We start from the raw sequence: 12,936 nt of genomic DNA on the forward strand, positions 1-12,936 counted from the left end.
CTGGTCATAGTTAAGATATTTCATCACATCAGTGGAGCCTCAGATGAAGCAATGTTGTTCTACCCTGTTCAAGTATTTATATGGTCCAGTCTGTTGAGGTGCTTTGTTTCATTTCTGGGTTTGTTTTTTGCAAAGGTTTGTATATGGAGGTCTAATTCCACATGTTTATTGATTGCATTATGGGTGGAGAACCAGGCCTCTAGGAATTCCCATGCGTGTCTATGTTTGGCTTGAGCTAGGATGCTCACGTTGTCTCAGTTAAATTGATGGCCTTCATTGTCAGAGTGAAGGAAAGTTTGTCGTGTCGTTTTGCTGCTAGCTGGTGTTCGTGTATCCTACTGGCTAACTTCCTTCCTGTCTGGCCAATGTAATGTTTTTGGCAGAGCTTGCATGGTATTTTGTACACACCATTGGTCCTGCATGTCATGGGTAATGGGGTATTTGGTCCTTGTAAGTGTTTGGCATAGTGTGGCTGTGGGTTTGTGTGGTATCCTGATTCCTAGTGATCATAGCATGGTGACAAAACATCTGAACTGTAACCAAATCAACAACCTCATTTATGCTCTAAAATCGTTAAGTTCCATGTTGGGTCATACACACTGTAAGATATGGTTATGCTGTCCAAGCAGAAGATGAGGTGCTGTTCATCCAGCTTGCCTTGAGCCTTGTTGAGCACTGCAGCAGGCCTGTGTCAGAAATACTGGCAATGGGAACATCGCAGTGTGATGAAGCTCTGGATCATTTTTACAAAGACTTTGAGAGACCACTTTGTGGAACAGCTGTCTATGCCCTAATGCAGAGGCGAGCATTGTGGGCACTGAATACAGTAGACGAAATTGAATGAAGTGCAGGTAAATCAATACTTCACCTTAAAGTTATGTTACGGACCTTGGTTAATAAGGAGGGAGGAGGTAAAGGGGCAATGGGAAGGTGCTGTGGGCCTAAAGTGAGGTCTTGGGAGTGGAAAAGGTCATGCTGGAGGAAACAATCCCTGTAGAATGCTGAGAAGGAAGTGGAGGGGAATGTACGTCTGATGGTGGCAGAAATGGCAGCTTATAATCTTGTGGATGTGGAGGTTGGCAAGGTGGAAAGTGAGGACCTCGTGACTCTTGTTGTAGGAAGGAAGAGAAGGGGTGAGGGCAGAAGTCCAGGAAATGTGTTGGACATGGTTAAGGGCCCTGTCAACCATGGTCGTGGGGAATTCTCAGTTGAGGAAGAAGACGGGCATTTGAGGATCTCCTGCAGTGTTAAATAAGGTTGGTGAGCTACAGTTGCCAGTAGGTGCATATCAATGTAAAATCCTGATAACAGAGACTAGCTAAAAGGGAAGGAACAGACTTAAATATTTCTGGACACAAGGGCCCAGGTTTTCTGATGGCCAGATAGTCATTATTTCAGCTTAGATTGGATTTGGTTATTGGACACATTGAAGATATTGCCCAAGAGATTGAATTTTCCCCTTATCAATTTCCCTACACTTAGAACCCTCAAAGTCACCATTTAAATCAGAGAATTTGGAAGGCTCTGATGAAATTGAGTAAAATAATTATTCAGGAAAATTTAGACCATTAAATACATAGTCTAAATCCTCAGTTACTATTCAACTGACCCCATACTTCCTTCACATACCCCAAGTACACCACCCCAGACCACTTACACTCCATACAGTCCTGCCCTGCTCTAGACAAGACGCCCTTCACTCATTCTACACAAGGCTCTCCCGACCCCTTCACCCCACAAAAGCTGACCTTCTCTATCTGCTGCAGAACTGCTCCAGTCTTTTCCCCCATTCAACCTGACCGACTTCTCCCACTCTGGACCTGATCCCTGCTTCAACTTCATTCCATTGTTGCCAAAACCTTTCCCCCAAACCTAGAAACTAGCCCTTCTCACCCACCGTACACCCTCTCCAGAGCAGAATCCATCCCCTTGCTCTGGCTCTAGACCCAACCCCCCTTTCCTGCTTTGGGCCTGATCCCCTATATTTGGTTTTGGCAACCTGATACCCTATTCACCCACTCAACCCACTATACTGTTCCCTCATCTGGAGCAGACACTCACTGTTAAACCACCCCACCCCACCATCACTCAACCCAGAGATGACTTGGCATCCTGCCCACCTGGCAACCTCATCTCCTACCCCCACCTCCAACCCACTTTTTAATCTACCCTAGTCATTTGGCACCTGTCCCTAACTGGCAACCTACCTAACTAGCACCCTAACCCTTACTGGCAATCTAACCTCACATTCACCTTATGTACTTATCATTTTACAGCAGCTATCAATGTTGCTGTATCTTTCTCTATAAATTCGAGAATATGGCAGCTGACTGCTGTGAAAGGGGAATGTAGGAAGCCTTTCACGGTAATTCTGCACTACACAAGAACTGTCAGATGTCCAAACAATTGGAGTTGTTTAAGATTTTGTTTAGGACTCGAATATATCGTTCTGAAAATTCATGTGGAATGAGTTGCTTTGTAGTCTAGAAACGGAGTCCTGCTGAAAAACAATCCTGTTGTTGGGAGCTTTTCAAATTGCACTCTCCAGGTCAGACAGAAGACCTTTCCCCCTCACCCAAGATTACAATCCAACCCTGTCTCATTACACAATTCTAAATATACAACAGCTTTCTATCTAGTTCATTCATATATTGTTCTAGAAGGCTGAGAGTTTATTTTAAATTTTGTCCACTATCTTTGCTAATTTAATTTGTACAGTTTGAAATTAAAATTAAAATAGACTATTAAAAATATACAAGGACTAGAAAAGGCAACTTATGTTAAAAGATTTGCACAGGCAATAATTTAAATGCTGTAATATATTGTAATTCTAAAACTTCTACTTAAGTGCTTAGGAATGTTTGTGAGATGGGAAGAAATCAAAAATGCTAATAGTTTTCTTTTGCGATCATTAATTGAACTAAATCAAGTAAAAATATTTATCAACAGCAGCTAACAACCAAGTTGTTATTTATTGATACGGAGGCCAGCAACAGTACATTTGGAATTGTCTTTATTGGTGAAATAAAAATCAAAGCAAATGACAATATTTTCCTCCAATTCATATCATTCCTGTCTCAAGTCTCAGAACAAAATTTTTGAGGAAAGAAAAAAATTGAAATAAAGTCATATTTCCTTTCATAGTGCTCAACTTTACGAAATGAGCATAATTCTGCAGTTTCGCTCTTAAATAGTTTTACCAGAGTTAAAGTACGTACGATTGAGGAAACATGCAACATAACTAGGAGTGAAGTATAAATGAAAATTGTTCAACTTAACATGCCACCGGTAGATATACACAGAATCAATTTTAGAACTTGTGGCTAGTGCATTGTCATCGAAGAGTTGGCAGTTCTTTTAAAATGTAGGCGGCCAGCTTTATACTAAAAAGATGTTACAAGTTAACATTTAATGAACATTTTTAATAGTGTCTTAACTGGGATTAACAGTAATTGGTTTTATGTCAGACAAGGAGTTCTATTCTAATACACGGTGAAGTCAGCGCTCAGTAATATCAGTACTTCCATTAAGAACAGGTTCTTCACTTTATCATGCATTACATAAATGGAGTACAAAAGGTGATTAACTGAAAATTTCAGTAAGTTTATATCAATTACAAACCAGTTAGGGTAAGACTGTACTTTCAAAACAACAAACATTACCGTGAATGTCACATAACTCAAATATGCCATTTCACCTGTTAAGATACAAAAGATAAATGAGCCAATCAAATTAGCTGAGAAAATAAAAATGGAAGAAAAACATTTAGTTGTAGATGGTTCATCCACCTTACAACTATTATAAAAGACTCTTCCACAAAAATTCTTGGAACAGGAACAACCATCACTTTAATGTTAATTTCCAGTTCATTTTCAAAATCTACATTTAAAACAAAGTGTAAAGTGAGTTGCTAATGCTAAATGCAGAGAAATTTGGTAACAAATTTTAAAATGAAGTTACTAGTTCCCATTATTTTCTGCTTCTGAAATTTTACCCGTCTAGACTTAGCAGACTGACGTAGATTTAAAAAAAAATCAAAATGTATGCAATTATGTAGGTCTGGTTGTCTCGACATGCATTAGAAGATAAACGTTCATACACAAAACTGGACAGTCAAATTTAATATTAAACAATGGCATACAAAATATTTTAACAAAACTTGAAAAGGATCCTTCTGATTTATTTTAGTACAGAGAGCACAAACTGTCAGTATACAACACATGGATAAACAGATTGCTGCAAACTCAATTTATTAATTCAATTTCTGAAAAGGTTAAGGCATTTCATAACGAACTACCACAATCGGTTTGCAGTTCTTTCCACCACAGAATGCATTACAAAGTTATGCAGGTTGGCTAAAAGAATTTGTGGCAGAAATAATTTTGTGGGGTATAACTTTCACCATCAGCAGTTAACTAGGTATTGTATTTAGCAGAAACATCTGGCTACCAATTTGTTATAGTTATTATCTTGGCTTCATGAAAGTGTTCTTTTTAAGGTGAGCAGCCATTTTAAAGTAGCTATTTGATGCTAATTTCCACTATGCTAATGTTGTTGAACACCTTACAACTAAAGACACACTACAAGTTTAAAAAAAAATCAACATAAAAGGTCCATTTTATTCTATGAAGCAGGAGTGGAAGCTAACCACAGCCTGCCACTCTTCACATGTCCTGAGCTCTTGGGTCAAAGAGTGGGGTTAGGACATTGTCTTCATTAGTTTCTTCTATTGGTGTGGTGGGCTGTGGTTTTGGTTTCTTGAAAAGGGTGGGCAAGTTTTTGATATGCACCTCTTTTTTGAACTTCTGCCCAAGTGGCTTCTGAAAAACACAAGAGAAAAGATCATTTGATTAAAGAATGGTTAAGAGTTAAATAAATTGAAGAATTTTGTGTGCAGAATTGTAATAAAAATATATATACACAACTGATTATTGATTTCATCACAAAGTACTATGTAAAGTCAGCAATGTGGATTACAATTACAGATAGTGGGGATAAATTAGCGCATCCCTCAAAAGGAATAAAGGGCTGTGCAGGGTTGAGGTACTATGAGGTTGGAAGCTTTGGAGGGAGTTCTCCAACAGAGAGGAGGTCAGTGACAGTCCTGGAAACAGAGTTCTGAAGAAGAGTCATATCTCACTCTGTCAACTGTTTCTCTCAAATGCTGCCAGACCAGCCGAGTTTCTTCAGCATTCTCTCTTTTTATTTCAGATTTCCACAATCTGCAGTATTTTGCTTTTCTGCAACAATCACCAAGGAGATTAGTATAAGGCAAGAGAGTTTGTAGCAAAAACCTATTATAATGATAGCCTTCATCTTCCCAATATTTAATTAAGAGGAAGACACGATTCATCTAACATTGAACACTGGATAAACTGTTTAGCAATTCAGACAGTCAAAGGAAGTGGGGTGGTAAAGCAACTGTAGTCAATGTAAAAGTCATTTTTGACAATGTTGTTTTGAATAATGTCAGTAAGGGGACATATACTTGAAGGACTCCAAAGGCAATGGTGTGGGAGCAAGAATAGGAGTCAAAGTAGATGATTCTGTAGCTATGACAAAATAGCGAAGAATGGAACCAGATCAGTGCTACTCCAATTCAGCTGGAGTGTGTGTGGCCAAGACGTAGACTAGTTGAGAAGGATGTGAAGTGATAATTTTATCTTTATAATCTATGACAATAGAAGCAGCTTCAGTAGGGTACAGCGAGTGTCAACTTGACTGGAGGAACATGGAGCTCTGGCGAAGATGAGTGCAAATTTGGGGTCAGTGACAGGTAGACAATGGGGTGTCAGTTTGAAAAGACGAGGCAGGGTATTAAAAGTTGTTCTTTTTGAGAGATGGATATCAGATTTGAATGAGAGGGGTATAGTACCTGAGGACAGAGCCACTTATATCATCGAGTAACACGAAAACAAGGAAGGGAGGTTGGGTACCCAGCAATGTAGTGGACCAATTTCACTCCATGTTAAACGTGCTTCGAGATTCTTCAGCCTAACAGTTTTCAATGCAACACATGCATGACAATTTTTAGTATTCCTCCGGGAACGTAAAAATAGCCCTTCTACGTAATTTAACCACCACTGCATAGAGTTAGAGTCTCATACAGCACGGAAACAGACCCTTTGGTCCAACCTGTCCATGCCAAACATAATACCAAACTAAACTAGTCCCACTTGACTGCTCCTGGTCCATGTCCCTCCAAACCTTTCCTATTCATGTACCTGTCCAAATGTCTTTTAAACATTGTAATTATACCCACATCCATCACTTCCTCAGGAAGGTCATTCCACAAACCAACCACCCTTTTTTAAAACAAAAATTGCCCCTCATGTCTTCTTTTAAAGTCTCTCCTTTCACATTAAACATATGCCCCGTAGTCTTGAAATCCCCCATTCTAGGGAAAAGGTAACTACTATCAACTCTATCTATACCCCTCATTATTTTATAAACTTCTATCAGGTCACCTCTCAACCTCCTATGCACCAGTGAAAAATCCCAGCCTATCCAGCCTTTCTTTATAACTCAAACGTTCCATACTCAGCAACATACTGATAAATTTCTTCTGAATCCTCCCAGTTTAATAACAACTTTCCTGGGAAGTGGCGGACCAGAACTGGACAGTATTCCAGAAGAGGCCTCACCAATGTCCGGTACAACCTCAACATGACTTCCCAACTCCTATACTCAAAGGACTGAGCCATGAAGGCGAGCGTGTCAAATGCCTTTTTAACCACCTTGTCAAATGTGACGCAAACATCAAAGAATTATGTACCTGCACCCTTAGGTTCCTCTGTTCTACAACACTACCCAAGGCTCTACCATTAATTGTATAAGCCCTACCGATCCCTGTAGAACACCGCTGGTGACAAGCCTCCAGTCCAAAAAGCAACCTGCCGCCACCACTCTGTCTCTTGCCGTTAAGCCAATTATGTATCTAATTGGCAAGCTCACCCTGAATTCCATGTGACCTAACTTTACTAATTAGTCTATCATGCAGAACCTTGTCAAAGGCTTTACTAAAGTCAGGTAAACAACATCTACTGCTCTGCCCTCAATCTTTTTTGTGACTTCCTCAAAATTTCTTCAAATGTTACAAATATTTGGAAGAAAACTTTTTGAAAACATCATACTCAATTTACCCCAATGCAACCAGACAATAGTTTTTTGAAGAGGTCCTTTCTTCTTTTGTCACCCATTTTATGAGATGATGGGTTCAGAAGTTTTGTATCAAACTGGTCCAAAGCATCTCCAGAGATTTGAGGAACTTGCTGCATGACTGTTTTTAAATCGGGATATCGTGGTCTCTACAAATGCAATTCAAAAAGAAAATACTTAACATCTATAATACATATAAATAAAGGAAATCAACATGGTACACCATTGCATCATTAGGATATCACAAAATATCAAACCTATTAGTCTCTCCACTCTGGTCATTTTACTTCCTTAATATACATGTCCCATGCAAAAAATATTTTAATCAACCTGCTCAGGGATGTTCTTACACACATCTGGAGCAGATGAGACTTCAACCTGGGCCTCTTGGCTTAAAAGCAGGAACAGTACCACTGTGCCACATTATTTAGCATTATACTAATGAAACGATTGACACTCGTGAATATTTCCACGCCAACAATTATTGCTGCTGTTGTCCTGAAGAAAGAAAGGCAAGTGGATGCAGGCTTAGCCTTTGAAAACATGGCTGTAACCATGGTCCAGTAAGAGATGCATGACTCAGGCTCTGGAGAAGAGGAGGAGGATAGGAAAATGTCAGTCACTGCCAAAGTCCAGCTGATCCACATTACAAGGCACAGCCTTGGTTTGGTGGTAAAGTTCCCACCCAAGTTAAAAGGTCACGCCTTCAAGCTCTTACAAGGCTACAGCACAGTTTAGTGTCTTACTAAGGAACTGCTGAACTCTGAGAAGTGCCTTCTCTCAGAAGAGATGCTGAATAGACAAATCTATTTTGGCATGTGATTATTAAAGACCCCTTCCATTGTTCAAAGAGGAACAAGGGAGTTTTAATGTCCCGATCTGAAGTAAACCCTCAAATCAACACCAGATATAGACCATTCTCTCACTTTCCACAACAAACACATTTCAAAAAGACTAATGAATTTGGCTGTAAAGCATTTGGAATATCATGAGGATATGAAAGAGACTACACAAATGTATTTCATAGTCTAAATGTGACGTGTAACTTGCATTGTGCATTTAACATGCAAAATAATTTAATTTAGTTGTATAAATTAGAAATAAATAAAGATAGAGTCAAAGTAAGAAAAAAGTAAACAGGTGACCAAAAGCTTAACCGAAAAGGCGGTGTTAAGGAGGATCTGAAAAGGGAGAAATAGAGGAGCATAAACAAGGAATTTCAGTCTGCAGAATGGCCAAACAAGCCAACTGCTAAAGCAATTTTGTTTGCATGTGTGGGAAGAGAGGGAAGCATTACACAAAGAGTTGGGGAAAGATTGCAAGGGAATTTAATGACTTTTCTGTGCGCATGTGTCTGGGGCAAGAGAGTTTTTTTTAATTGTCAGTAAATCGGAAAACAAAGTGGAGGCCATGTTGGGGCCCACACAAGGAATCTGCAAAGTGATCAAGGTTGGTTGAGTGAATGGGCAAAAGCTTAGCAGTTGGAGTTTAAATGTAGGAAAGTGGGGGATAATATACTCTGGTAGAAAGACTCAAAAGGCAGACTTTATTTAAATGGAGAAAAAGACTCCAATATTGTGCAACAGAGGGGAATGTGAATGCTTTTGCGCATGAAACACAAAAGATTAGCATGTAGGTGCAGCAAGCAATTAAAGCAGCAAACAGAATTATGCCAAAGCAACACAAGCAGTACTTGCTAGGGGTTTAAGAGTTTAAAAAAAAAACAGGGAAACCTTGTTACGACTGTACAGGGTGTGGGGAGGCTGCACCTGGAACACTGCGTATAATTTTGGTCCCGATTTTAAAGAAGGATGTACTGACATTGGATATTATTCAAAAAAAATTCACTGAGGCTGATTCCTAGGATGAAGACCTTTTCAAGAACAGTTAAACAAGTTAGGGCTTTATTAATTAAAGTTCAGAAGTATAAAGTACAATCTTTTTGAAAGATAAAAAGATTCTAAGGATGGCTTGATAGGATCGATGTTGAGATAATGTTTTCACCAGTGGAGGAATCTCAAGCTAGGTACCTAGTTACAGAATAAAGGATGTCATTTAATATTGAGGTGCACAGAAATTTCTTCTCCAGTGGGTAGTAATTGTCTGGAATAGTCTACCACAAAGAACTATGGAAGCCAAATGACTAAACATAATTAAAAGAAGAGGCAGATAGATTATTGAAATATCAGGGACTTGATAGCTATGCTGAGCTGGTACAAAAAAAGGATCAGAAGCTTAGGTCACTTCAGCTATATGTTGAATGGTGAGGCAAGCTTGACGAGCCAAATGATCAGCTCCTGCTCCAATTTCTTAAGCTCTTATGTACATTATATACAATCATAGAATCCCTACAGTGCAGAAAGAGGGCACTGGGACCATCAGGCCTGCACTGACCCTCCGAAGAGCATCCCACGCACTCTATCCCCTTAACCCCACATTTACCATGGCTAACCCATCTAGCTTAAACATCCCTGGACCCTATGGGGCAATTTAGCATGGCTAATCCACCCTAAACTGCACATAGTTAGACTGTGGCAGGAAACCCACATAAACATGTCCGCAAAGATAATCACCCAAGGCTGGAATAGACCCTAGGTCCCTGGCGCTATGAGGCAGCAGTCCTCCTCTTAATGAATAGACGATGCAAACAGAGAGCCTTTGAATCATCATTTTTACAACACACTTCTCAATTCAGAGACTTTACTTACCAGTGCCTCATAGATCATGAAAGCAAGATTGACCAGTGCTGCAAGGCATCCTTCATGTTGTCCATGCATTTGCAGTCCTCTAAGCACGCTCATAAAGAACCAACTGGCTGCATCAGAATGCAGGGTTGCAGACAATACCTGAATATAAGGAATAATTAATTAATTTTGACCCAAATGTTAATGAAAATTAAGCAAGAACTAATAGTGGCTGGCTAAAAGATAGAATCATCAGGACAAAAACTGATGTGTAAGTGTGATGATCAACCCAAAATTTCATTTAACGTGTAAGATGTTCAATGCTCAATTTCCCAAAAACAAAACTGCTGAAAAAAATTGTTCAACAGTAAGAGGAATAGTTTTAGTTATGTCTGACAATTCCTTTAAATATTTAGTTCAATAAAGACTTAATCAAACATTTCATTGAATGAAACAGCTCTTTAAATTAGGTACTTTTTTTTTGGGATAGACAATATTTAAATAGAAGGTTTCCAGACACTGGACATGGAAGATTTTTCTGATATATATGGCAGCCCTTTGTTAAATATATTGAGGGTTAACTGAGTATGTTGCACACAGACAAAAATCTTTTGTTTGCTAATGATGGCAACCATAAAATTAAATAAAAGGACAGTGGTGTCATTAGGAAATGCATATAGCTCTTGTAGAAAATACCCTGTAATACATAGGGATAATGTCTGCAACACTACAAAGCTCACTCTATTGCTAGACCCACAAAACAAGATACAAGATATTTAAATAATTTTTCAAACACAATATACCGAGGTTTTTGTAAAAGATAGCAAAACAGTGCACAAAAGCAGGCATGCCTAGCATACAGCAAAACATAAGGACGAATAGTAAATAGATCTAAACGAGATAGCAATCACAGGAAAGCCTATTTAAACCAACTTGACTTGAAACTGTAAATACTTTCCCTGATTTTGCTGATTAAAAAAAAACTAATCAAACTCAGCCCCGTCACCTAGACTGGAAAGTCTCAAGTACAAACTCTGGTACATACTAAATTGTTGTCCGATTAAATAACCGTATCACAAGTAGCCCACAAGTGATGAAAACAGGGAAACAGCCTCAATCTCACTAATAATCATTATCCAATGATCCCCAAACCTCAGGTTGCTGTAATGCCCTCGATAGTAAAATAATCATCTAACTCATGTAAATATTCTTTTGGACACATTATGAACTTGCTCAATTCAAAATTTTCTGATTACACACTAAGTGTTGAACAGAACAGTTTTTAGTGTTCTCTTGCCTCCTGCGCTGCGCAAATTCTGTGCGTCTTTAATACACTGTTGTAACCAATGAAATTCAGATTCTCACAAAAATATTCACAATCATTCTTGGTCCACTTCTATACTTGCCTGTTTGATCAATGGCCAGCAAAGTTGGAGTGTTGCTCGCTGACACGTAATGGTGTCACTCCAAGTGATTGCACTGTAGGCAGTTGCTAACAGTGCCTTACAGATATCCTAGAAGGAACAAAGGAGATCTGTCAAAGCTATTAACATTCCACTTTAGAGTTGGTTTCTGATCTGCACCCAAACAAATCCAGAAGTGAAAATATCACGAGTATATACTGAAACAGATATTCAAATCAAGGCTTGTACCTAACACTCCTCCCCTTTAAAAAGCTATCAACCAAAAAATTTTTATCCAGTATTAAAGAAAATCAAACTGTTTACCTCAGACTTAAGCAGACATTTTCCAAGGTCAGTGAGTTCTTCAGATCCAACATGTGGCCCATCACTTGTGTTCATCATTTCATCATCTACTTAAGAAGACACATATGATAAAAATCAACTTTCACAGTGAATGAAATACTGTTGGAAACACACAAACTGTGCATCACTTAGAAAGTTCAAATGGAATCTATGAGTCTAAGTGCGTGAGAAAGTAGTAGATTGTATTAAGCTTGATACAAACTGTAAAGCTTTGAATTTTTCACAACTTATAGGGAGATGTTGACATCATATTAATGGCACTTGATTAGTAATCCAAAGGCCCAGGTTGATGACCTGGGACAGGGATTCAAACAACACCACAGCAGCTAGTGGAATTTAAATTCAATTAACAAAACAAAAATCTGGAATCGAAAATCAGCCTCAGTAATAGTCACCATGAAAATATCAGATTGTCATAAAAGTCCATCTGGTTCACTAATGTCCTTTCCAGAAAGAAATGTGCCATCATAAATTGGTTTGCCTTTCATGTACAACAATATAGTTAACTCTGCTCTCTGAAATGGCTTATCAAACCACTCAATCCAAGGGCAATTGGGCCTGGGTAACAAATCCTGGCCTTGCCTGTAATGCCAACATTTCATGATAGAATAAAATACGCTGCTAACCTGTTTACAGTCAGAAAGACAGTGACAGCAGCAACCAGGAATTTTTTTCTTCTGAATATACTGAAATTATTCAAGAGCGTGCATTCAACTCAGTACTTAGCTAAGGTCAGGGGTAGACCAATGTTGCATGGATTAGCAAAGACCAAATCTTTGGCTTCCTCTGGCTATTGAAATGTGTTAAGGTTTTTACAGCCTCTACTCCCAAACAAGAAATGGGTCGTGAAGAAACCATAAGATTTAGAAGCACAAGTAGGCCAATAGGCCCATTTAGTCCTCTACCCTATTCAGTGAGATCATGGCTGATCTGATAATCTTCAACTCCTCTTTCATTATCCCGATAACCCTTCATTCCCTTACTGATTAAAAATGGATCTACCTGCTTTGAATACACTTAATTAACCAGCCTCGACAGCCTTCTGCAATAATGAATTCCACAGATGCACTACCCACAGAGAAGAAATTCCTCCACATCTCCCTTCTAAAAGGATGACCCCTTATTCTGAGATTATGCCTCTTGTCCTAGACTCGCCCACAAGGTAGGAACAATTTTTGCACATCAACCCTGTCAAGACCCCTATTAATCTGGTCTGTTTCTATAAAGGTCTTCTCTCACTCTTCAAAGCTTCAGTGAGTACAACGTCAATTAATATCAACCTTTCCTCAGAAGAAAATTTCTGCATAACTGGGATCAGCCCAACAAAC

General features: G+C 38.9%; 1 protein-coding gene across 2 annotated transcripts in view; it reads right to left on the reverse strand.

Moving 5' to 3' along the window:
* Positions 1–2,996: 2,996 nt before the first annotated feature.
* LOC109933180 (exportin-5) overlaps positions 2,997–12,936 on the reverse strand; it is a 61,983-nt gene continuing 52,043 nt past the window's right edge. Inside the window, exons 28-32 of one of the 2 annotated variants that reach the window (XM_048600922.1) lie at positions 11,570–11,658; positions 11,249–11,356; positions 9,867–10,004; positions 7,143–7,307; positions 2,997–4,820 (exon numbers count right to left, since the gene is read on the reverse strand). In XM_048600922.1, the coding sequence (XP_048456879.1) occupies positions 4,665–4,820; positions 7,143–7,307; positions 9,867–10,004; positions 11,249–11,356; positions 11,570–11,658 (656 nt within the window). In that variant the 3' untranslated portion in view covers positions 2,997–4,664. The remainder of the gene's footprint in view (positions 4,821–7,142; positions 7,308–9,866; positions 10,005–11,248; positions 11,357–11,569; positions 11,659–12,936) is intronic. The other variant, XM_048600923.1, reaches the window with a different exon arrangement.

The sequence above is a fragment of the Rhincodon typus genome, chromosome 9, assembly GCF_021869965.1.
Source record: "Rhincodon typus isolate 14 chromosome 9, sRhiTyp1.1, whole genome shotgun sequence".
Lineage (NCBI taxonomy): Eukaryota > Metazoa > Chordata > Chondrichthyes > Orectolobiformes > Rhincodontidae > Rhincodon > Rhincodon typus.